Source organism: Salvelinus namaycush, chromosome 4 (genome assembly GCF_016432855.1).
Source record: "Salvelinus namaycush isolate Seneca chromosome 4, SaNama_1.0, whole genome shotgun sequence".
NCBI lineage: Eukaryota > Metazoa > Chordata > Actinopteri > Salmoniformes > Salmonidae > Salvelinus > Salvelinus namaycush.
In genome coordinates, this window is record NC_052310.1 from 49,164,893 (window position 1) to 49,190,939 (window position 26,047).

Sequence of the window (26,047 nt, forward strand, 5' to 3'; positions counted from 1 at the left end):
CAATCGTTACTATGCCAATGTTCCATTCCAAACTATGCTGGTCAGAAGTTAAAAGGTCAATAATTGTACATTAATCGTAGTTATGTTTGGCGATAGGAAAAGGCCAATAACACAGACTGAAGTTTTTATTGAAGAATTTCCATTCAAATGGGTCTGGAATTTCCCTGCGATAGCATGACCACCACACAGACCCAATTAATGTCAGAAAAATAAACATTGTAGACATCTGGAACGGTTTATTCTAAATAAAATGTATGGGGTGTCTGGACTATGTTGAAGTCGATGAAAATGGGAAGTCTTACTTACACCATTTCCTTCCCTCAAACACACCCATGTACCACACACACGTATGCAGTCCCTCATATATCACACAAAATGCACACAATGATTCCCCCTCCACACACACACACACCTGCACATACAGGAATGGCGTCCCAGCAGTTCCTTGGAAATTAGCTGCAAGTTTTTGTGAGGTCAGTAAGAGAAAAACAAAACACTCTTGCAGGCATTTCCCTGTGGTAGATCACTCTCTTACTCATTGTCTGTTTGTTTTCCGTTCAGGCCAGCTCTCAGACCCAACCACATCCATCCCCATTTTCTCTCTCCCCCTCATGCTGGGTCCAAGCATTGTTTCCCACTCAGATCAGTGTATTAAACCATTTGTAATGTATTGTGATTATGGACCTTTTGGTGTATTTGACTGTTGGACAACATACTTTGTGTAGGCTATTATGTATTGTGGAAACTACTTGACAATTTAACTCAAAGACCATTGAACAGTTCGACAGGCTGTTGGACCATACGATGTTTGAACGGTGAATAGTTTGACTGGTAGATCGTGGACCATTAAACCTTTTGGTGTGTTGGATTGGTGGGCTATTGGACTGTGAAGAGTTGGACTGGTAGACTATGGACCACAGAGCTTTAGTGGAGGCTTCAGTCAAATTCATTTGAGTGCTGAGCCAGTCCCTCCCTCCCTCATCCCTCGGCTGTGGTTTTGTAAACAACGCCAGCTTGATATACGAGCACTGATGCACTCTGATCTGAGGCCAGAAGGATTCTACTTCATTATTTTAGAAGTACAACACCGCCCTGTAGTTTTGTGCTGTCTAGTGGGTGAGAAAAGAAAATCTTTTGATTATTTTGGTAGAGACTAGAGGGATAGCAAGGTAGAGGAAGAAAGTGAAGAAAGGGTGAAAATTAGTCATCACATCGCAATGAAGGAATTAATTGTATGATTATTTAAGTGAAGTTGCTGACTTTGCGAGGTGTCCATTACAGCAAACCAATCTAAATTGGTTGGTTCCTCTAAGTACTTGAAAACATTTTATGTTTTAAAAAGTAGCAGATATTGTGCAGTTGCTCCTAATTTAGGATAGTCTTTTGAACTATGCACATATTAGTTGAACACCTTAAGGTAAAGGTCTTCTCCCCAAACATAATGGAGCTCGTGAGAGTTAGCACATGGATTGTTGGCACATGTTAAATTCATGCGATCAGTCTCATGGGAAGAAAACAGTGGATGGATCACTAACTAAGACTCTCAGCTGAAACAGGAGAACACCCACCCCATCCCTTTAACCCCTAAACCCTCTGTCTATCTCTCTCTCTCTCTCACACACACACACACACACACACACACACACACACAGACGCACACACACACACAGCTGAATCAACAGTGATACAGGAAGACAGTCCACTCCATCCATGTTGATTGCCACCATGCCTCACACACACATAGAAAACTCTACAGAACGTCTACACCCCCTTGAACCTTTTTGTTGCATTACGAAGTGGGATTGAAATAGATTTCATTGTCATTTTTTTTATCATTGATCTACACAAATTACTCCATGATGTCAAAGTGAGAAGAAAATTCTACAAACTTTTACAAATGAATAACAAATTAAATAACTAAAATATAGTCGTTGCTTAAGTATTCACCCCATTTGTTTAGGCAAGCCTAAATTAGTTCAGAAGTAACATTTTGCCTAATAAATCCCATAATAAGGAAGAGTAGCTGCAGCAGCTAATGGGGATCCATAATAAATACAAATAAGTTATATGGACTCACTGTGTGAAATAATAGTGTGTGACATGATTTTGAATGACTACCCCTTCCTCTGTGCCCCATACAGTACATACAACATCTGTAAGGTACCTCAGTCAAGTATTGGATTTCAAGCACAGATTCAACTACTAAAGACCAGGGAGATTTTTAAAAGCCTCATAAAGAAGGGCAGTGATGGGTAACAATAACAAATCAGACATTAAATATCTCTTCAAGCATGGTCAAATTAATAATTATGCTGTGGATGATGTATTAAACCACCCAGGCACATCAAAGATGCAGTTGAATTGAGTTGCAGGACAGGAACAAAACTGCTTAGGGATGTCACCCGAGACCATTTTTTAAACAGCTATGGCAGAGTTCAATGGCTGTGATGGGAGAAAACTGAGGATGGATCAACAACATTGTAGTGACTTTACCTTAATGACCTATATGACAGAGTGAAAAGAAGAATACAAATATTCCAAAACATGCATATGTATGCATTAAAATAAAAGGCACTAAAATAAAACTGCAAAAAAACACAACTTTTTGGCCTAAATTCAAAGTCTTATGTTTGAGTCAAATCCAACACAACACAACACATCACAGAGTAACTGCCTCCTTATTTTCAAGCATGGTGGTGGCTGCATCATGGTATGAGTAGTGCTGTGGCGGTCACGAAAGTTCATCAGTCGGTGATTGTCAAGCAAATAGCTGTCGGTCTCACGGTAATTGACCGTTAATTAACATAAACACATTTAGCATCTTCTGGCTTCCACAAATAGCCTACAAGCCACTGATGCAGATCTACATTTTAAAAAGTCTAATAAATCCATGTAATATAGCCTGCACCTTCACAATAAATCCATTCTTTATTTTCGACAGGTCTAAAGAAGCATGATATGAAGAAAATGTAGTCTATTACAGAATAGCATACTCTGAATTGTCCTTACGTTTGGTCCTGATCTGGCTATGCCAAATGGCTGTGGGCTACACTAGTTCAATTAGAGGGATGATAGAGTGCTGAGTACCAGGGAGTTATCAAGTTTGGCAGGCTATTAATGACCATCAGCAGCATCACAGCTTGGAGAAGCCTAATTACCGTGACTAAACGGTCACATGGAATTTGACTGCCTTCGTGACTCGTGACCGCCGGTGTGGCGGTAATACGGTCACAACAGCCCTAGGTTATGAGTATTCTTGACATCTGGAAAGACTGGAGTTTTTTAAGATGAAAGAAACAGGATGGTTTAGCACAGACAAAATCCTAGGGGAAAACCTGTTTCAGTCTGCTTTTCACCAGATACTGGGAGAGGATTTCACCATCAGCAGGACAATAACCTACAACACAAAGCCAGATCTATACTGGAGTTGCTTACCAAGAAGACAGTGAATGTTCCTGAGTGGCCAAGCTACAGTTTTGACTTAAATCTAGTTGAAAATCTATGGCAAGACTTGAAAATGTCTATCTAGCCAACATCTTAACAGAGCTTGAAGATAAAAAAAAAAAGAATGGGCAAATATTGCACAATGCAGGTGTGTAAAGCTCTTATGAGACTTACCCAAGAAGAATCACAGCTGTATTCGCTGCCAACGGTGATTCTAACATGTATTGACTCAGGGGGGTGAAGACTTACCTAATCAGGGCGTATTAGGGTTTTATTTTTCCTTAATCTTTTAAAAATGTGAATTTTTCATCCACTTTGACATTCAAGTATTTTGTGTAGATCGTTGACAAAAAATCACTAAGTCAATTTGAATCCCACTTTTTAACACAATAAAATGTGAAGAAATCCAAGGGGAGTGTAGACTTTCTACAGGCATTGTATACTCTCACGTGCACAAAGCACATGTGACTGTTTTTGATGACATTCCCAAAATGACATCCAGTTCGATTTGGGTTATAGCACTACGTATGTATCTGACCCTCCTGCAAGATCCAATCAGTGTAATATGTAATGAAACTGATCACAATGCTAAATGTATGCATTACTTGAAAAGGGCACAGTAGCAGAAAGACTGAAGAGTGGAACGTTAAATGTATAGTTAACCTAATTTGTGCAAATAGCTGACCCATTTGAGAGGTATTTGCTGGGCCCTTCATAAAAATAAACGCTATCCACCCTTAAAATGGTGTGTGGTCTGTCAGAAATCACTCCCATCTGTATGGCCTTGCCAAGAACCGCAACTATGGAGAGGAAGCAAGTTCCTGAACAAGACCCTATAGAGAAGAAATAGAGGGTGGCAAAAAATGTAATTGCCTGTAAAGTTTGGACTTAGGGAATCTATATAATTGCATATATTAGGGTTTTGATCTGATTTGTATTAACTGGCTTTCCAAACATGCCTGGCCTTTACTGAGGCATACATTTCCTGATTGGATGCAACAAAGGGCAGTGATCATCTCATAACTTTTGTGTTGCATTGCATGTTGCTATGCTACAGTATACAATCCCTGTATCCATTGTATCATGTGATATCATATCTGATCATAGTCCATTCCCTGGCCTTTCCTGGAATGTGTCTAGTTTTGGAAATGTCTATATTTTGGAAGAAATGCATAAATCTGCATACTGTAGTTGCTCTGGTGTACCTGAAGAATTTCAAAGCACCATAGAGAATAAAAAGGCGAGTTGTGTTTCTTCACCGGGACAAAATAATTTTGTGGAATTAAGCAGAAACCCCATTATTGGCCCATGAGACTGATAAAATTGGGCAGGGAAAGAGCCAAAGGGGGGAGGGGCGCAGAGCGAAATTCCTGATGGATATGATGAACAAAATGTTCCAGAGATGTGTTTGTCATACTGTTGAGTGGGAGCACATAGTTTTGTTTATAGAGTGAAAGTCTACTACGGGGGTGGTTCATATAAAATTTATGATAATATGCTCACGTGTATCATGATGGAGAGAATGTGCTAAAAAGACAGTCTCTCTGATGCAGTGCTGGTGTGGAACGTTGGTAAAGGTGGGCCTTATCATATATGTGGAATTTGGAAATCCCTGGGGCTATATTTCCCAGTGTAAAATGTTATTTACAGAGTCCTAGATTATTGGAGGTCAACTGTATACCATGTCCTCATAGTTGGAAGCAAAACCGTTTCCACATTTTTATTTTAACTGACTTGCCTAGTTAAATAAAGGTAAGGACAAATTCTTATTTTCAATGACGGCCTAGGAACAGTGGGTTAACTGCCTTGTTCAGAGGCAGAACAACAGATTTTTACCTTGTCAGCTCGGGATTCGATCTTGCAACCTTTCAGTTACTAGTCCAACGCTCTAACCACTAGGCTACCTGCCGCCCCCCACATGAAGTCCAAGCAGTTTAGAATCCTATACATCAGTATCTGTTCGATTCAGAAAACAAACTGCTCTATTCTGTTCGTTAGATAGGAAGTCCATCCAAAAATATGTCTTTTTTATTTTTTTTTCACCCAAAAGACGACCTTCTTGGTTCTCTATTTTATTTGTATTATCTTGTGAAATGGTTAGAAGTGCCACAGCCAAGGGCTTTCATGAGAACTCTAGCTTGGCAGGGCTTTTCTTGCCATTAGACAAATATAATACCCAAGACCAGTAACATGAGCCAAGGTCTTTAGTGAGAGAATGAAAAATGCAACTCAACAAGACACATTTGTTATACTGTAGGAATGGGTTTTATATCGTGGAAGCATTTTTTGGCTGCCAATACTGTAGTGGATTTGTTTTATTGGTTTCAATGAAGAATGCAGAGACATAGCAACTGGATTAAATTGAGACTTTTTTAATAAAAAAAATAGTAAGTATTTATTTTTTTCAAAACCTATGTTTGTAAGGTTTGTGGATAGGCCGCACAATCAGTGATGCTACATAGCATAATTATGTGCTTGCATGGCAGTTCATCAGCCCATATGTGGTGTGTAAACAACGGGGATGGATAATTTAGCCTAACTCTGACCAGATATTTGAGTTATGTTGTATAGGCTACATTTTCAAAGGTTCAATAAATCTTATCTTTGCAATTTGAATTGACCAGAGCAGTCGAATGTGCTTATAAATAGATATAATCATTATTCATGTTTACATGGGGCCCTCTAATAACTGCAAAAATATTTATCCTCATCTTCATATTGTTGGCCCAAAGTAAGATTGTGAACTATTCTTTATGCTCCACTTCACTTTCCATATTTGTATTTTGATTATAGTATGTTTGAGACACTCAGTGATGCTTGAAGGGCCATCCACTCAACCATCAGTGGTCTTTAAGAGTGTGTCATACTGGAGTGAAAATGCACATGTTCAACTAGCACTGCCCAACAGGTGTTTCAGACTGGCTCTGGAAAATCTGTCGGTCAGTTTGGAGGATGCCAAGCAGGCCTACACTTCCCAAACATATGGAAGAATTTTGACATTTCCTCTATGAATAATGTACTGGATTAAGATAGAAAATTGCAGAATGAAGGCTGTGTTCTTCATTGAAATAGTTGCTTTTCTTACATTTGTATATGATCACATACAGTCACGTGAAAAAGCATTTGTCCCTTTTCCCCACTCATATTTTTGATACTGAATGTTATCAGATTATTATCAGAATTTATTTAAAAAACAAAGTTATGCAACACCCAATGTCCCTGTGTGAAAAGGTAAATGCCCCCTTACACTCAATAACTGGTTGTGCCACCTTTTAGCTGCAATGACTAAAACCAAACGCTTTCTGTAGTTGTTGATCAGTCTCTCACGTCGCTGTGGAGGATTTTTGTCCCACTCTTCCATGCAGAACTGCTGTAACTCAGCGACATTTGTGGGTTTTTAAGTATGAACTTCTCGTTTCAAGTCCTGCTACAACGTCTCAATTGGGATTAGGTCTGGACTTTGACTAGGCCATTCCAAAACTTCAAATGTGTTCATTTTAGCCATTTTAATGTAGACATGATTGTGTGTTTTGGATCATTGTCTTGCTGCGTGACCCAGCTGCGCTTCAGCTTCAGCTCCCAGATGGATGACCTGACATTCTCCTGTAGAAGTCTCTGATACGTTGGAGAATTCATGGTTCCTTCCATTTCATGGTTCCTTCTATTAAGGCAAGTCGTCCAGGTTCTGAGGCAGCAAAGCATCCCCAAACCATCACACTACAACCACCATACTTGACTGTTGGTATGAGGTTCTTACAGTGGAATGCAGTTTGGTTTTCGCCAGGCATGATGGGACCCACGTCATCCAAAAAGTTATACTTTTGAATCATCTGTCCATAGAATATTCTTCCAAAGGTCTTGATGATCATCCAGGTGCTTTTTGGAAAACTTTGGATGACATGGGCTCCATTATGCCAAAAACCAAACATACTTTTACCACCATGTGAAGTTCATCGTAACTTATTTCATCTTGAGCCTAATAAACTGCATGCTTTCCTGAGTCGTAGTGAGAGGACCACAAAACATATCATTGCGTGAATCTAAGTTCCCATCAGGTCTGTCATTACATTTTTTTATTAGACTTTATTCACATAACCAGATTTCCATCCAAACTTTTTATCGACATGGACATCTGCTCTAAGCATATTGTCTCTCTCTGCATGGGTTCCCATGTGAGGTTTGGAGGTCCTTGCATAACCACTGGAGTCAATGAAGAACATGGAGCAGCTTCATACTGTATGAGGGAACATTCATAGGGTGCTCACGTGTCCAAGACAGTCTGAGTTCATTCCTTTTCCACCTAAAAACACGAGCCCCTGGTACGCGTTAAAACAAATAATCACGACAGGACCTTTGTGAAAACAAGGAAATTGAAGGACAAGGACAGATCTCTGTGTTTTGGAGATGGATGGTTTTCTGAGATTTTAGTTTCTAATGTAAACCACCAGTCAGCAGGTCTCCATTAGGCGATGCAGATGGTTCATGTTTCTCATGGCTGAACTGTTTGATCCCCAGTCTATGTTCAGGAAGTTATGTGACGGTGAGCGGCCTCATGAGCGTGTGGACGATGCCTGTAGTACCTCAGAATAACACACTCTTTCCTCTCGGACTTGTACTTTTGCTCTTTCTTTTTTTGTTTCACATTCATGCATATGCTCCTGGTTACGATGGGTAGCTTTGTCAAAGGGCTCTCACATAGATTGCAGCTGACACTTTTCACGTGTTCCTAAGCCAACAACACCCAGTCCACTTTCAGAAAATATGGAGATGTTGGCTTTTTTTGTCACAGAGTACATTTGTTTCAGTAAGCTTATATCAAAAGCCATGTTTTCGCTGGATCATACCATTTCTGGTTGATTTCTCCCCAAAATGTGTAGATCGTAGACCTCTCTTCATAGGTGCGTGCTCTCCAAAGTCAGCATGGCAAGAGGTTTGAGGAGGTGTAGGGCAGTAGAGGCAATGAGGCATTGTCCAAAGTTTAGACAAGCCTCGAGCCACATTCAATCAGCCATAAACACAGCAGACGTGTGAATTTTTCTGGCTAGTGCTTACTAGAACGTGGTCCTCATTTATACTGTTTATTTGAAGTGAGGCAGGATTTCTGTTATGTTTAAAATGACACGTGTTAAGATTTGTATATATCAATGTGTACCAAGTTATCTGTCATGTAAAATTGGTCATTTAAACGGACTACAGTATAGGCAGTCTCAAGAAGAAGCATTATGGTGTTATTGTTTTCCTGATCTCCATTTTTGTTCAGTATATTAAACATAGATATGTAATGACACTTTCTTTTTCCTTTTATTGAATGTGACCAATATCTGTTTCAGGTCATGGATGAAACCAAAACACAGATAGCGTGGCCTTCCAAATTGAAGATCGGAGCCAAGTCCAAAAAAGGTGAATGTTGTCTGTTTTTGATTGTACAACAACAGTTCAGCGGTGGTTATATCAAAAGTAACAGAACATCCTTCTTGTTAACTGCTCTACATTTGACTCCAATGTTGCTTTTTCATTACCGGATGTAAGTCTTAAGTTTTGTTTTTGGAAGATATTTGCTGATGTCTGTACATGAAGACTAAAAATCAGTTAATTTGCAATGACAACATAGGTTTGTTAGTTTTAGCCCTGAATGACCCCCCTAAGTCATTTTTATAATCGAGAAGAATCAGTGTTTTATTTTTAACTGAAAGAATGTGCTTAGTGAAGTAATCAGTGGTGGAAAAAGTACTCCTTTGTCATACTTGAGTAAAGGTAAAGATGCCATAATAGAAAATGACTCAAGTAAAAGTGAAAGTCACCCAGTAAAATACTACTTGAGTAAAAGTATCTGGTTTTAAATGTACTTAAGTACAGTGGTAGAAAAAGTACTCAATTGTCATACTTGAGTAAAAGTTATACACCAAATGTCTTGTGTTTTAATTTTATTTATGGACAGACGGGCACACTCCGACACTTGGACATAATTTACAAATGCAGTATTTGTGTTTAGTGAGTCTGCCAGATCAGAGGCAGTAGGGATGACACAGTTATAGATGCATGAATTGTACCATATTGCTGCCCTGCCTGAGCATTTGAAATGTAACGAGTACTTTTGGGTGTCGGGGATAATGTACTGTATGGGAGTAAAAAGTACATATTTTCTTTAGGAATGTAGTGGAGAAAAAGTTGTCAAATATCATAAGTAAAGTACAGATACTATTTAAGTTAAAATACTTAAGTACTTAAAGTACTACTTTTAAGTACTTTACACCACTGGAAGTAATTATAGAGGGGACATGTATATCAAGGTTGCAGCAGCATTCATCGTTTCACCACTTACTTTAAAAACATTTATGTTTAAAGATGAAAGCTTCTACTTTTCTCTCTGGTCAGTAATTTCAGAGTTTGCCATTCTGGTCAGAATTTGCACCAATTTGTGAGTTTGTACGAGGGATGTTGAGTTAGGAGTTATCTGCATGTAATGTCTGAGAAGTTCCAGTGCACTGCCAATAAAATACTACTGCTATTTAAAGCTTGTTTGGGGGGGGGGAGGGGTTGGTTTCGACATGCCCCCTTTGTTGACCCCAATGGAATGCCAGTATGCATGAAGATGTGAAATCCCAAAACAACTTCCTGAACTTGACCCAGAAGTTGGAGTTTACACTGGAATGTTTAGGGCTGACCCCATTTAGTCGATTGTTTGGTCAATAGGCTGTTTGTCGACCCAGATTTTTTTGTTGTCAAGTGTATATATATGTTTTTAAATGATGGCACATGAGATACCTGTCTGATTCACGCCTGTCTCAGTGGACTAATCCATTGTGAAGGCCGCAGGGATGGCACACCAGTATCACCAGTAGTACATTTACCGTTAATTCCCATAATTTCGAATCATCAATGTTTATTTGGTTACTGTAATTTCTGTTAGTGCATTCAATATATTATTATTACCGTCTTACCGTTGTCATTGTACTGTAGGAGTGAACACGTTGTTTGCAGAGCGCACAACCTAGGCTATAAGTTTTGGTTTAGTTCATTCCATTTACAATTTGTCAATGTGTTCATTGTCTTTTTGTTTGGAGCGCTCCTGTCCATCTGGAGTAAGGACACGCACCTGATTACACATAACTAGGCCTAGGCTACCTGGCCTGCTCACAAATGTAGGCCTATAAATGTGCCCATTTGGGGATCTGATACTATTTCTGATTGTCTTAACTCACCATCACTGTGGAGCTTTTCAAAGTATTTTCTTCGTTGCCTCAAACAGCAAGTCAACAAAGCCAGTTTTTATATCCATTGAGAATGACAATAGTTCCACAATGTAGCCTATTTGAAAAGTCTTCATGCTCTGATTTGGTGGAAAGATCATAAAATAGTCCTAACTGATTACTTCGTATCCCTTGCGCAAATAGCCTAGGGCTATAGGGCGGAAGCAAAACTGTTATATCTATATATTGAAAAATACACGTTTTTAAAATGTTGACCAATCGATTGGTTGAAAGAACAGACCACTCTCGCTCGACTAAGATTTCATTGAGTCGGGGACAGCCCTAAATCTTTTTAACAGCTCTTCTACTCCTAGTCAACCTCTTAAGCTCATTCACATTGGAAGAACAGTTTGTCCATTTATATTCAGCCCTATGATTTGTTGGCTATCAGCCTTTTAGTATTATATATTCCAAAAGGAGGGGTATGAACAATGTCCAATAATCTCTTCCAGTTATCTCATGGGTGTATGCACTGCATTTTTGTGCATTTGGAGGAAAAAATACATGTATTTGTGACCCTTTCTGCTTAACAGCTAGAGGGGAGAGAGTACTCTGTCTTCTAGGTACTGTAATCAACCCTGACATCTACCCACAATGACTGGATATCGTACACCTGTGAGTTTGAGCTGAGGTTAGCCATCAACACAACTACAGGAGACAAATTATGGATACCCATGCCATTCTGCTACTCCATTACGTTTAAATTTGAATCACCAGCTATCTGAAAGTCAATCATTTTTAAATTGGGGGTTGTCAAAACTCAAACTATTTGTACCACTTTCTGGAATCATGAATATTCTGTCAGTGATTCATAGGAGAAACAGTATCTTAGGCTAATATTACACTTTACCAGAACATTTCACCATAGGCCTACAAACATTTACAATGAATAGCAGAATCACAAGAATGGCTTCAGATCAAAGTCTACGTTGAGACCGAAGGGAGCAAGGGTCTTTAAATTACAGATCCAGGCAGCCTCTCGTTTTAACAATAAATTGTCAAGGTCACCACCTCTCCTAGGGAGGGTGACATGTTCAATGCCGATATAACATAGGGACAAAATCGAGTGGTTTGCTCCACTTTAGGCAAGCAGCACAAGTCCTCCCCCTACACAGATGAGATCCTTCTGACTTAGATAAATTGGATGGTAGTTATCTTGCCTTTCCAAAGTTTTAGAATCACAGGCCAACTCTCAGCTAATAACTTTTGAAACTTCCTATTCTGTTTTAAATGTGTACCAGTCAGGTTTTATTTGTTCAAAAGTCTGCTATATGTGTTCTAGATGATGTGTTAACTTACATTTCTTAGATCATAAAAAAACATTGTGCTGCCTTATTTATAGACCTTTCCAAGGCTTATGACATTGTTGACCATTATGCTCTAATTCAAAGGCTGGCTCAAATAGGCCTGGATCGGGCTTCTTGCAAGTGTTTGAGAATTATCTGTCAGATAGGACACAATGCGTGTTTTCTGATGGTGCCAAGTCTAGTTTCCTGTATATTGCTAAATGTGTACTGCAGGGATTGGTATTGGGACCTGTTCGCTTTACTATTTATATAAATAATATTGGTCTATCTATTAATTCTGTATGCAGACTACACTGTTATGTATGCCATTGCCCCAACTATTGACCATGCTATGTTTGAGCTGCAATCTGACTTTGTTGCCTTACAGAAAGCCCTGGTTGGTTTTAAACGTGTACTTAATGCTGGAAGGTGAACCTCCATCCCAGTCTCAAATCACTGGAAGACTGAAACAGGTTTCCCTCAAGAATTTCTCTGTATTTAGCGCCATCCATTATTCCTTAAATTCTGACCAGTTTCCCAGTCCCTGCCGATGGAAGAACATATCCACAGCATGATGCTGCCCCCACCATGCTTCACTGTGGGGATGGTGTTCTCGGGTGATGAGAGGTGTTGGGTTTGCGCCAGACAGTGTTTTCCTTGATGGCCAAAAAGCTACATTTTTGTCTCATCTGACCAGAGTACCTTCTTCTATATGTATGGGGGAGTCTCCCACATGCCTTTTGGCGAACACCAAACATGTTTGCTTATTTTTTCTGACTGCTCTGTCATAAAGCCCAGCTCTGTGGAGTGTACGGCTTAAATGGTCCTATGGACAGATACTCCAATCTCCACTGTGGAGCTTTGCAGCTCCTTCAGGGTTATCTTTGGTCTCTTTGTTGCCTCTCTGCTTAATGCCCTCCTTGCCTGGTCCATGAGTTTTGGTGGGCGGCCCTCTCTTGGCAGGTTTGTTGTGGTGCCCTATTCTTTAAATGTTTTAATAATGGATTTAATGGTGCTCCGTGGGATGTTCAAAGTTTCAAATATTTTTTTATAACCCAACCCTGATCTGTACTTCTCCACAACTTTGTCCCTGACCTGTTTGGAGAGCTCCTTGGTCATCATAGTACCGCTTGCTTGGTGGTGCCCCTTGCTTAACGGTGTTGCAGACTCTGGGGCCTTTCAGAACAGGTGTATATATACTGAGATCATGTGACAGATCATGTGACACTTAGATTGCACACAGGTGGACTTTATTTATCTAATTATGTGACTTCTGAAGGTAATTGGTTGCACCAGATCTTATTTAGGGGCTTCATAGCAAAGGGGGTGAATACATATGCACACACCACCTTTCCTTTTTTTTTTTTTTTTTTTTTTGAAACTACATTTTTTTCACTTCACCAATTTGGACTATTTTGTGTATGTCCATTACATGAAGTCCAAATAAAAATCTATTTAAATTACAGGTTGTATTGCAACAAAATAGGAAAAATGCCAAGGGGGTGAATACTTTTGCAAGGCACTGTATATGCAATTTAGGTAATCTCATAAAACAGGAACGTATTTGCATATCATGCAAATACATTTTTCTGGACACTAGATGAATTCAGCCTAAATATTTAGGTTTTATTTTGTTAAGACACTCCAGGACTGGATTTATACATAGCAGATTGTGGAATACCTTTTTCATTTTTCTATCTGTAAAATAATAAATGTACGCTTTTAAAAAGAAAATGTAATCGCTAAAAGTGTTTTGACAGCATATCAACAATTCCCTTTGTTTAAGTCTGGAGAATATGTCTAAGAATAACCACTTAGAAGTTGGTTAATGTAGATGCTTTTGAGACTGAGAAAAATGTTTTGGCATGTGGGAAGAGTGACTTTTGGGAAATGGCAGTTAAAGGGGCAATCTGCAGTTGCTACATCCATTTTTGGTTGCTAAATTTTTCGTCAGGGCAAATCAAGCAAGTCTGACATTTTTAAGTGGAAATCACAAATTGTAGAAGCCGTATTTAACCTCTAATACACTACAAGTTTGCATTTCCTGCAGGGCAGGAAAATGATCAGCAACAAAAGAGAGATCAAGCTTTTTACCGAAACAGGGTGAGGGAAAATACTTCATTGTTTCAGCTGCGGTGATTGCTGCTTTAAAGACCAAGTACAATGGATTTACACTACCAAACGCGAAACACCTATTAGACTCAATCAGTCACCATCTCTTCAAAGTAAGTTACTAATTAATGTATGTAGTCCAGTTTGTTACATTCTATGAAATTATGGATGCATTTCCATTTAAAAGTGGTTACAATTCCTGAAAGTTTGACAGTAGTATAAAACTTAAAACTAGTAAAATAAATGTATATTTAACTTTTTGACACTTATTTTTTTCTTCTTGAAAATACTCCTATTAATGGACCAAAATACCCCGCAAAAAAATCAAAATGGATAAGTAGATGCAAAAATTATATTTTAGCCTGTGGTGCCTGGCTTTAAATAATGTAAACCCATTCTGGAAAAAGTCATTAGCGTTGACGGTAAGCAGAGAGGGGTCAAATGGTTTCTTTTGTGTCAAGTGTCAACTTCCAAGACCTTTCTTCTCAGCTGTCATATTGTATGTATTTCTGAGTGTTTTGTGTGCCAAATTAAGACTTAAGGTGTTCATTTTCTATTCCACAATCAATCATAAGCGTACACGCGTCACACTTAAAAAATGTGGGGGTGTTTAACATCACACATAGCAACACTAATTTAGCCCCCTAATGTAATGAGTGCCAGATGGGTAGGGGAGCGGAAGGCCAACACCCTCTGCTGGTCTCTAGTCACAGCTGTGTGTTTGGAACGTTTCCTGAAACCAAAGCTATGAGGGTCTCTTCTAATACTGCTGTGTTTTTACTTTGTTTTTCTGTCTCAGACGGCACCCACTCCTATCGTGATGTAACCCATTGTGGACTTGAGAGGCTTTTGGGTTGTTTTTGTGGGGAACAAAATATCGTCTCACAGCTGTTTTTTCACCCTTCTGTGATCTCACCTCAGTGTTGAAGCCACGAAGGTCCCATGTCACACTGACGAGATCCACACAGCCTTCCACTGCTCCCACAATCCCCCCATAGGCCCGTAAAACGTGGAGCACAGAGGCTCCTAAACGCTTCCCTGCAGCAGCATTCCAGAGCCTAGCCAACCCAGATCTCTCCTCAGTGGGGATCAGGGCCAGTTCATGTGCTTTCCCCTCACTTTATGTTTTGTGACTCTTTAAAAAAAAAAAAAAAAAAATCGTACCTTTATTTAACTAGGCAAGTCAGTTAAGAACAAATTCTTTTTTTCAATGACGGCCTAGGAACTGCCTTGTTCAAGGGCAGAACGACAGATTTTTACCTTGTCAGCGCCGGGATTCCATCTTGCGGTTACTAGTCCAACGCTCTAGCCCCAAACTCTATGGAGAGTTTCTGTTTGGTTTATGTAATTGGAGTTTGTTGTGGTGTTAGGCCTATACAGCGCAGTATAACACACTGTTCTGTTTCTTTCAGTGATTACCTACATTTCCATGTACTATTCTGTTTAACAGTATAGGCTTTTATCTGCATTTTCCTGCTCAACAGCTCTAAAATCTCTAAACCCAACAAATGTCAATAGGTTAAAAAATGTCCGTAAGTAAACTCTAAATAGAAATATTTTCTTCTGTAGGAGTACAGTAAATCTGAGCTATTTGTGGTGTGTGGGGGGAGGGGGATTCCTGGAAGGAGCTTAACTGACTTCCTGCCCCTCCATACAGTCAACACGGGGCTCCTAGGACCTGGCTCGCCACACGGCCAAATGGACTCTACAGTCATGAGCATTGAGCATACTTCCAGCTGTTTTTATCGACACAAGATAGTTAAACAGAAACGCACCCTAGCAGGCAGTTGTTGTGTCTATTTTCTATGCAAACTTTCTAAATGTCGGGGGGGGGGTTACACATTTGATCCAACATTGCTGTGTAACAGCCCATAATGAGAGTTGGCACATCTGAAATTAGCATTTACCTCAACAGTGTTTTGTCTGATGTCATAATCATGAATGCCATCAATGCATTCACCTGATGTATAGTCTTGGGAAAAGGTGATAATATAATCTCTTCATAGCCTCTTTCTGTCTCCTTTTGTTCTATCCGTACCTCAATCTCAACCTCTCCATCACGTCTCTCCCTTCAGATCCGCACATTAAGGTTTGTGGAAAGAGAGACAATGTGAGGGAAGCCAAAGACCGAATCATGTCAGTCCTCGACACAAAGGTGCGTATGAATGATGGAAAGGTGTTTGTTTTGTTCTCATGGCAACACCAACACTGACATCGGTAATTTATCAACTAGGGGATGGTAGTCACAGATGTATCCAGTGAGTGTCTCTGGCTGTCATTTCATGCTCTAGGAAACCTTGGTTTACTTCCTAATTGGTTCTGTTTCAATTTGAGTGGCTTGGTAACACACTGAGAAACGGAGTGATGGAGGCAAAGTGAGATGGATGGAGAGTAAGGGGCCCTGTGGATCTCACCGAGGTGGCAGGGGTCCACCATTTTAGAAAATAACTCCCTTCCACATCTTTCCCAGTCCATTTTCCCTCTCTCTCACACCTTATTTGGCTCACTCACTCCATCTCCAACAGAGTTCAAATGACAGGCGGCTTTCTCAGACGTGTGATATGAATTGCCACCAAGATGGCCAGTACTTAATTTCCTGAGTGTGTATTGGCTCGGCATGGTGCATATCCTGTCTCTATGGCAACCAACATCCACATCCCAAAAGGGGCACACCATAGCACCCCCTGTGGGCAGGTTTTAGCCTAACACTCTAAACAAGTATTTTCTCTGCACAGTCACACATGATTGCCTACATAAAGGGTATACCTAGTCAGTTGTCCAACTGAATGTATTCACATATTGCACCCCAATGAGTTCAACATGAAACAACCATGATTAGTCGGCATTTTATAGCAATGGATTTGTCGAATTAAACTTTTTGAAATATTTAACATACTTTTAGGCTCATCTGCTTTAGCTCTCTGTGTAATTAGCCATCTGAAAGGGTTTATGTTTGATATGATTGGTTATAGTCCTCATGCCTCTCTAAGTGGAGCTTCTCATGGTGGAACCATCTGCCTGGCAGTGGTGTCGGACCAGAGCCAGGGTCTTGGTGGAAGAGATGCATCCTATTTGTCTTCGGCTTATTACGCGAGGGGCATTCAAGCTGTGTCAATATTCACAATATTGCCATGGTTTACAGTCATATATGTGGTATAGAATTGAATATTTATGCATGTAAGATTTCTATCGTATCATTCACTAAGTATTATTAAGTACATTGTCTGGCAGGCCATGCTTAAGATGAGGGTCTCCCCCTCCTTCCTCTCCTCCAGCAGACTAACAGGGTAACCCTTAAGATGAGTGTCTCCCCCTCCTTCCTCTCCTCCAGCAAACTAACAGGGTAACCCTTAAGATGAGTGTCTCCCCCTCCTTCCTCTCCTCCAGCAAACTAACAGGGTAACCCTTAAGATGAGTGTCTCTCCCTCCTTCCTCTCCTCCAGCAAACTAACAGGGTAACCCTTAAGATGAGTGTCTCCCCCTCCTTCCTCTCCTCCAGCAAACTAACAGGGTAACCCTTAAGATGAGTGTCTCTCCCTCCTTCCTCTCCTCCAGCAAACTAACAGGGTAACCCTTAAGATGAGTGTCTCTCCCTCCTTCCTCTCCTCCAGCAAACTAACAGGGTAACCCTTAAGATGAGTGTGTCTCTCCCTCCTTCCTCTCCTCCAGCAAACTAACAGGGTAACCCTTAAGATGAGTGTCTCCCCCTCCTTCCTCTCCTCCAGCAGACTAACAGGGTAACCCTTAAGATGAGTGTCTCCCCCTCCTTCCTCTCCTCCAGCAAACTAACAGGGTAACCCTTAAGATGAGTGTCTCCCCCTCCTTCCTCTCCTCCAGCAGACTAACAGGGTAACCCTTAAGATGAGTGTCTCCCCCTCCTTACTCTCCTCCAGCAGACTAACAGGGTAACCCTTAAGATGAGTGTCTCCCCCTCCTTCCTCTCCTCCAGCAAACTAACAGGGTAACCCTTAAGATGAGTGTCTCCCCCTCCTTCCTCTCCTCCAGCAAACTAACAGGGTAACCCTTAAGATGAGTGTCTCTCCCTCCTTCCTCTCCTCCAGCAAACTAACAGGGTAACCCTTAAGATGAGTGTCTCTCCCTCCTTCCTCTCCTCCAGCAAACTAACAGGGTAACCCTTAAGATGAGTGTCTCCCCCTCCTTACTCTCCTCCAGCAGACTAACAGGGTAACCCTTAAGATGAGTGTCTCCCCCTCCTTCCTCTCCTCCAGCAGACTAACAGGGTAACCCTTAAGAGGAGTGTCTCCTCCTCCTTCCTCTCCTCCAGCAGACTAACAGGGTAACCCTTAAGATGGTCTCCCCCTCCTTACTCTCCTCCAGCAGACTAACAGGGTAACCCTTAAGATGAGTGTCTCCCCCTTCTTCCTCTCCTCCAGCAGACTAACAGGGTAACCCTTAAGATGGACGTGTCCCACACAGAGCACTCCCACGTCATCGGCAAGGGAGGCAACAACATCAAGAAGGTGATGGAGGACACGGGTTGCCACATCCACTTCCCCGACTCCAACCGCAACAATCAGGCGGAGAAGAGCAACCAGGTACGGAGAGATACACCACTGTATATGTACAATTAACAATGTACACAGGATCTGATAGACTGAATATGAATGAATGTGCTGTGCCATCATTAACCACATTTGTGTGGGACTGTCAAAGGTTCTATATTTGCACAGGCTTTATTCACCTGTATTTACTATTTTAACCACATATTAAGCTGGTTTGTTCTCATTTGAGTATGTCCCATTTGTTAGTTGCTAGAGTGGCTTTAAATGACCATGTTGCTGTAATTGGTTGTTTTGATTGGCTGTGCCGTAGGAAGCCAGTGTGTTTGGGCTGGATTGGATAGACAAGCAGTTGGAAGCGGCTGTAATTTCCATTTACATACACCTCTGGAGGAGGCAAGCTGCCAATCTCTTCGCATGTGTCATGCAATCACACACCAAACTTTGCAAGCTATCCTTTACCTTAAACACCTTGTACCTCAAGCCCAGTGTGTGGGCATGCATTTGCGTGAGGAGGAAGTGCTGACCCAAACTAGATGGTAACAGCTGGTCTCAAATACTGAGGCTTAATTTGTTCAGAAGTGCTGATTAAAGTTGGCAGAAGTTATGGTTCTTTGGGTCAGCGCTTGCCTTACTCCATTATGGTGAGTTACAGATGAAAGGCTTGAAAAGGAAGAGAGGAGGAGAGAGATTACCGCTCCGCTGGCAGGATATCTAATGAAGGCATTTATCTCCTTTTTAGATTTCTGTCGCAATTATTTTAATTGCAGGCACGCATTCAGGATGTGAAGTGTTGAAAGGCAATTTTTGAAATTACGGGTTGGTTTTTAAATATGGTAAAAGCCTACAAACCATTTTTCTCTTCATGATGTTATTCTGATTGGGTTTTGATAAAAACATAACATAAGCTATGGAAATTAGAATGACCGGACCAAATGGAAATACATTTTTTTTCCAGTTTTAGATTCCAGTTTTGATGTAACCGTAATAGCTAAACTATAACAATGACTTCTGTCGCTCCATCTGAACAGGTGTCCATTGCAGGTCAGCCAGGAGGGGTAGAGGCAGCTCGCGCCAAAATCAGGGTAAGTTGGATGTCATTTCTATGAAGGTCTCGGAGGTCTGGACTATAGAACTCGGAACAGGCTGTTATATTGTAAGCCTGTGTCACTACAGTCATCCTTTAGTTGTCCTATAACTGCATGTGATAGCTGTGGAGCCTGTGAACTCGGAGGTAATGCTCTGGCCGTAGCCTATGTGGCACAGGGCACATAGGAAACAGTTCAAACCCAGCACACAGTGCGTCTGGCCTTGTAGAGTGTGCTCGGCTCGCCTCAGATTCGGCTCCAGCTCAGAGGGCGGTGGGCCATTCCGCTCGTGTGAGCCTCTGCTGTCCAGACCTTCCTTGTGTTTCGCCGCCATCACAATTCTTCACACGCATGTGCTTTTTTTCCAAGTGGACCAAGACAAATAAGCTCAATGAGAGAGGAAAGAAAGAGGGAGAAGAAAGTAGAGCGCAAGAGTGCGAGCACACGTGATTGTGTTTTCACAGGCAACAGGGAGCAACCGAGTTCATGCACTTCCTTGATTAAAAAAAGTTAACCAATTGAATTTAGAAGTAATGTTTGAGCATACCATTGTTGTAGGAAGGGGTTTAGTAAATAAGCTGTAATAGCGACATGAATCCTCTCCTCCCAAAGCCAAACACTAGCAGCCATACTCCACCAGTCCACCCAATCACTCAGCACCCCTCTTTTCAAACAGCAGCCCAGCTACTGCCCACTACCCAAACCTGTACACTGGACTTACTCATACCACTTAGTACAACTACTCACCAACCATAGGACATCTGTACAGCCACCCCACATACAGTATTAACACCTGCCCAGCGACCCTCCTCCCAAACGTCCAGCAACCCTCCACTCCTTCACCCAAATACAAGCCCTACTTTGTTTCGCACTGATATCCATGTTGGCTGCCATAAGAAATGAATGAAAAGGAACAAATCACTGTCAGTTGCCACTTTGATATAAACCTTTCATAGTTTGTTTGCTCCGGATCTGCCTCTGTACTGTTTGGGTTAAAAGTAAATGGTCCTGGGTGGCCTCACCCCTCTCTGCCTGTGACCAAAACAGTGATTGGATGGGTTTTTACCTTCGCTATAGTTTGTTTGTGCCAGGTCTTTGTTAGAGCTGTTTTGAAGGGAAGGATAAAGTTGAGTTGTACTGCAGCCCTTGAAGACGTGATGGTGTATGATGGAAGTTTTAGTCTGTAGCTTTGTCCGTGATTTATGTAGTCGTTATACAGTCTTTATACAATATTTGCCTTTCTGCCCTTGTCTGCAGAAGTCACGCACACCTTCAGATTGAATAAATATGAAGCTTAAAGTTGCCAGGAAGACCTGTTTTAAAAAGCTTATGTCAGCTCTGTCTGAGCCATTCTTCATTCATAGCCTGGTCGGGCCGTACTGTTTGTCCTCTCTGTGTTTCCCTTCTCACTGACCTAAATATCTCTGCCTTAACAGTGGAACCCCTGAAATGCGATATAAAAGTAGGCCCAGAAACATATGGGATTAATCATGGGCTCATTTCTTTGGTCAGTGTAATTCATGCTGTTTGCCCTTCTCTGGCAGCCTAAGCTATGGCGCACTGCCCAAGACGGAGTGTTTGGATAAGTGTGTGCGTGCGCGTACACGAGTAGACTTAAGTGTATGTATGAACTTTTTGGCAAAATCTGGCCTCTCTAGGCTGTTTGAATGACTTCTGTGATTTGAGTGATGGGGTCCACTTTTAGTCAGGTCTCTTCTCTTTGATGGCGTGACTTGATGTATGATTTAGTGACTTAACCTTAACATTTACAGTCTGAATATCAACAGACCGTCTAGGAGCAGACATGATCTGCTACTACAGCATTGTACTGTATGTTTAATCGGCTCCTAATGGAAGTGTGCTGTAGCATGTGCCTGATGAAGGGCGTAATGCGTTAGGTCCCTTCTGAGTATTGGCACAGTTCAACCCGTTGTGATAGACACCAAGGGGTTTTATTGAGTTAAAACATGTCTATGCCGTGTTTGGCCACAACCCAGCTGAAGTGGGACATGTTATGTCTGTGTAGATGTGCACATGCCTACCCTATGTTAAGAGATCTCTCTCAACATGTGTTTTCACTCTTATGTCTTTACTGTTTCACTATTCAAATGGACTCTGTTACTTACTACAGGACATTTGTGTAAAGATCGCAAAAGAATAGTATGATGATGGTAATAGCAAGATGGCAATAACTGTATGCATGTCTCGCTCTCTCTCTCTACCTCCCTCTTTGTAATTCTATCTCACAATCTTTATCTTTGTCTATTCGTCGATCTCTCTCAGGAGCTGCTCCCTCTAGTTTTGTCGTTTGAGTTGCCGGCCATCGTGCAGCCTGACCCAGGCTCCCCCACAGTGCAGCACATCTCCCAGACCTACAACCTAACCGTATCCTTCAAGCCCCCCACACGTCTCTACGGGACCACCGGAGTGGTCCGCGGCTCCCAGAACAACTCTAGTGCCGTCAAGGTGAGGCCTGGCCACACCCCACACATCTACCCACCAACACACCACACTACTTACAGAATAACAGGGGTTGGGGCTTTGTGGTTAGAAAAGTGGACTGCTGTGACCAGAGGGTTGCTTGGTCAGCTCCCTAGTGGGAATTACAGTACTGTTGCTTTTAAAGCCAAGCACTGTTCTGTAACCCATGAGCAAGTAAATCTCCCTCCTGAGTAAATGTCTAATATAAGTCGTCTGGAGCGCCCTCTTCCTCTCCCCTTCCTCCACCCTGGGCATTAGAGCTATGGCTGGTGCCTAGAGCCTTTCAATCCAACATCCCAGGACCCCCCCCCCCCACACACCTACCGCTGACCCACCCTCACTATGGCAATTCAGTACAACCCAGCCTAGGGGGAGTTGAGTTAGTGGATGGGTAGAGGGTTCCTTTTGACTTGGGATGCTGGCCAGATCGGGGCTGGGGTTTTGGGGGAGTATGTATGCTATGTGGTTGGAGATCTTGCTCTGTAAAAGGGGTCTGCCAAAACCACTGTGGATTGCTGTGCTGGCCTCAGTGGCTGAAGGCTGGAGTTCCATTGGAAGTCCTTCCAATTCCTCCAGTGATTGTTTGCAGAGGCAGAGGAGGCAGGGAATCCGACAATTCTGTCGGCTGCCTGGTGAAATGGAAAAACAGTGGTTTACTTTGGTGTAAACTATGGTTGAAATGTTGTTTCACTAGCTCGAATAAATATTGCTCTTGGGAGAAGCAAACAGACTGGACAATTTTCATTGGTTTTTCTTCCTGCTCTTCTGCCACATTTGGATGTGCAAATTAATCTAATTTTAGCTGTGTTTTTTTCCTTGCCCCAGAGGGTAACTTTAGTAGAAAGTTCTATCCACACAGTCACTCACTCACCTTTGAGCATTTGTCCACACACTGAAAGATTTTTTTTTTTTTTATCCTAGTCAAAATATTACTAGATGCTGCAGATTTACTGATTGAATTGATAGATTTGTGATTTTCTTCTCATCCCAGAGGGGCACTGCCATGCTGCTGGAGCACCTGGCGGGAAGCCTTGCCAGTGCCATCTCAGTCAGTACCCACCTGGACATCGCCCCTCAGCACCACCTCTTCATGATGGGCCGTAACGGCAGCAACATCAAACACATCACCCAGAGAACAGGAGCCCAGATCCACTTCCCTGACCCTAACAGCCCCCAGAAGAAATCTACTGTCTACATCCAGGGCACCATCGAGTCTGTCTGCCTGGCGCGCCAGTACCTCATGGTATGTGTCCATGCATGGTTTGTATAGATTAGAATAATTGCCTTGTTTCTGTTGGAAAATTACCCTGCATATGGATTTTTGTTGATTTAAACCACAGTTTTGTTTTGTCTCTGACCAAGGCACTTTATCAGTTATGTGGGTTGCAAATGTGTAAATTGTTGGTCATTTAATTGTCTTTTGGGTAAAAGACTTATTGGCGTCCTGCTTAAACGTTAACCATAATATAGAGCAGCTATGCTAGCCAGTGTTGCCGTTCTTTGTCTGTGGCGTCAGTCTTAACCAAAGTAGAAAAATTTAAAGTTGTTTTGTAAACTTAACTTTTCTCTGTCTGGAAGTGGGACACACAAGAAGAGGCCCCTTTGGGCATTTGACAAGGAGATGAGCCTCCCCCACAGAGAGCCATCTTTAGACCATCTCTCAGACTGTAAATTACAGCTCCGGACCCTGCCTGTCACCACCAGCTTGGCCCAAACTGATTTAATTACACACGGTGGGAAGTCCTCTATCGCCCAGCTGAATATAAAGTAGGAAGGAATTCGTGGTGGGATCATGCAAAACAGGCTGTTTTGGTCAATTGTTTTGGAATTTCCCAAGTAGTGTTGTTTTTCAACTGAGCTTTCTCTCAACCCTTTACACGTGTGACAATTGGCCTATATCGATGGATAGGGCCACATGAAAATGTTTCAAACAGAGTAAATATGAGAAGCATATGCATAACCATGGTAGCAATTGAAAGGAGAACACTTTGGAGATTATGGGGAAATGATTAGACCAAATGTGAGGATACAACAGTTCACCTGACACGAGACTGATCCCAAACATTACACTGGATTTTTTTGTGCATTTTACATTTACTGTGCTTTTCGTAGGCATTTCTCAATAACAAAATCAGAAAATACTCTGGATACATTTAGTAACAAAATAAAAAATATTAGTGGAAATTGTGTGGTAGGTGCAACATAAGACAAACAAATGTCAAGGGTTTGAGTGAGAGGTCTAACTGGTATCTCCAAGAGGCCACAAACCTCTCCAAAGTGTGCACAATTTGTTTGCAGCACAGCCCTGCATCCCCACCATCACACAATTACTGTTGTTTTTTTATGCAATCCAAAAACATTCCATTATAAATCGCAGTCTGTGGGCATCATTTGAAAGCTTATTCTATTGCCAACATGACTAGCTAAGTTATACAATACAATCTTACAGTGTTAGGCTTTCAGAAGCACTTTAGGGAAACGGTTGGTAATTTTGATGCGCATATTATGGAGTACATTCAGCTGCATGTTCCACAGCTAATTTTCACAATACAACAAACATAAGCTCATTCTGTTCAGAACAACCCAGGGTATGACTCCATGTCATCCTTGTAGCTGTACATCAAACATAGTGATCACAAATGATGATACTGTAAATGACGTGAGCTTTATCATTTGGAAATATGAAGCGCAGATTTGGACTCAAGGGTGTGTGGTTTGCTTGTATGACATCAAAGTGGTATTTATTATAATCCTCAATTTCTCATCTTTCAGAAAACATAGTCCTCTTTCTCAGACAACAAAAAAATGTTGCTATGGGGGCATCTTGTGCTTCGTGCTCACGCTTAGAGCGTCAGTCAGTTGAATCCCATACAGCGCTGTAAAGTGGAGACCCTGAGCTCTGACAACATGTGTATAGCATGTTAATGACTGTACAGCCACTGCGTTCCAATTTAGGTGCTTATCTTATTTTCAACCCCTATTCGGTTTGTGGGGATACTTTTAAATGTCATGTAATTTAAATGTCTGGTCAGGAAAAACTCTGCCCCATGGTGATAGTTCTATAACAAGGGTCTGTTTCATAGGATGTGATGATGTGTGTTCCACAGGGCTGCCTGCCCCTGGTACTGATGTTTGACATTAAAGAGGACATTGAGGTGGAGCCCCAGTGTATCACAGCTCTGATGGAGCAGCTGGATGTCTTCATCAGCATCAAGCCCAAACCAAAGCAGCCCAGCAAGGTACCACACTAAACATGAACATCTAGTTAGTGCTGACCCCAATTAGGTTTTTCTTAATTCATTTTTAATATTTTTTACATTGTTGAATAATCAGAACTATGAAATAACACATATGGAATCATGTAGTAACCAAAAAAGTATTTAACAAATCAAAATATATTTGAGATTGTTCAAAGTAGCCACCCTTTGCCTTGATGACAGCTTTGCACACTCTTGGCATTCTCTCAACCAGCTTCATGTGGTAGTCACCTGAAATGCATTTCAGCTTCTCCTGGAAGGCTTTTCCAACAGTCTTGAAGGAGTTCCCACATATGCTGAGCACTTGTTGGTTGCTTTTCCTTCACTCTCCGGTCCAACTCATCCCAAACCATCTCAATTGGGTTGAGGTCAGGTGAATGTGGAGGCCAGGTCATCTGATGCAGCACTCCATCACTCTCCTTCTTGGTCAAATAACCCTTACACAGCCTGGATGTGTGTTGGGTCATTGTCCTGTTGAAAAACAATTGATAGTCCCACTATGCGCAAACCAGATGGGATGGCGTATCTGCAGAATGCTGTGGTTTGATTTGATTTTGATTTTGTGGTAGCCGTACTAGTTAAGTGTGCCTTCAATTCTAAATAAATCAC

At 41.5% G+C, this 26,047-nt stretch overlaps 1 protein-coding gene across 1 annotated transcript in view; it reads left to right on the forward strand.

The window, feature by feature from the left end:
* LOC120046585 (protein bicaudal C homolog 1-A-like) overlaps nt 1-26,047 on the forward strand; it is a 70,081-nt gene that overhangs the window by 30,386 nt on the left and 13,648 nt on the right. Inside the window, exons 3-9 of the mRNA XM_038991951.1 lie at nt 8,775-8,844; nt 16,168-16,247; nt 18,487-18,648; nt 19,644-19,697; nt 21,984-22,166; nt 23,173-23,424; nt 25,289-25,420. Coding sequence (XP_038847879.1) covers nt 8,775-8,844; nt 16,168-16,247; nt 18,487-18,648; nt 19,644-19,697; nt 21,984-22,166; nt 23,173-23,424; nt 25,289-25,420 — 933 coding nt within the window. The remainder of the gene's footprint in view (nt 1-8,774; nt 8,845-16,167; nt 16,248-18,486; nt 18,649-19,643; nt 19,698-21,983; nt 22,167-23,172; nt 23,425-25,288; nt 25,421-26,047) is intronic.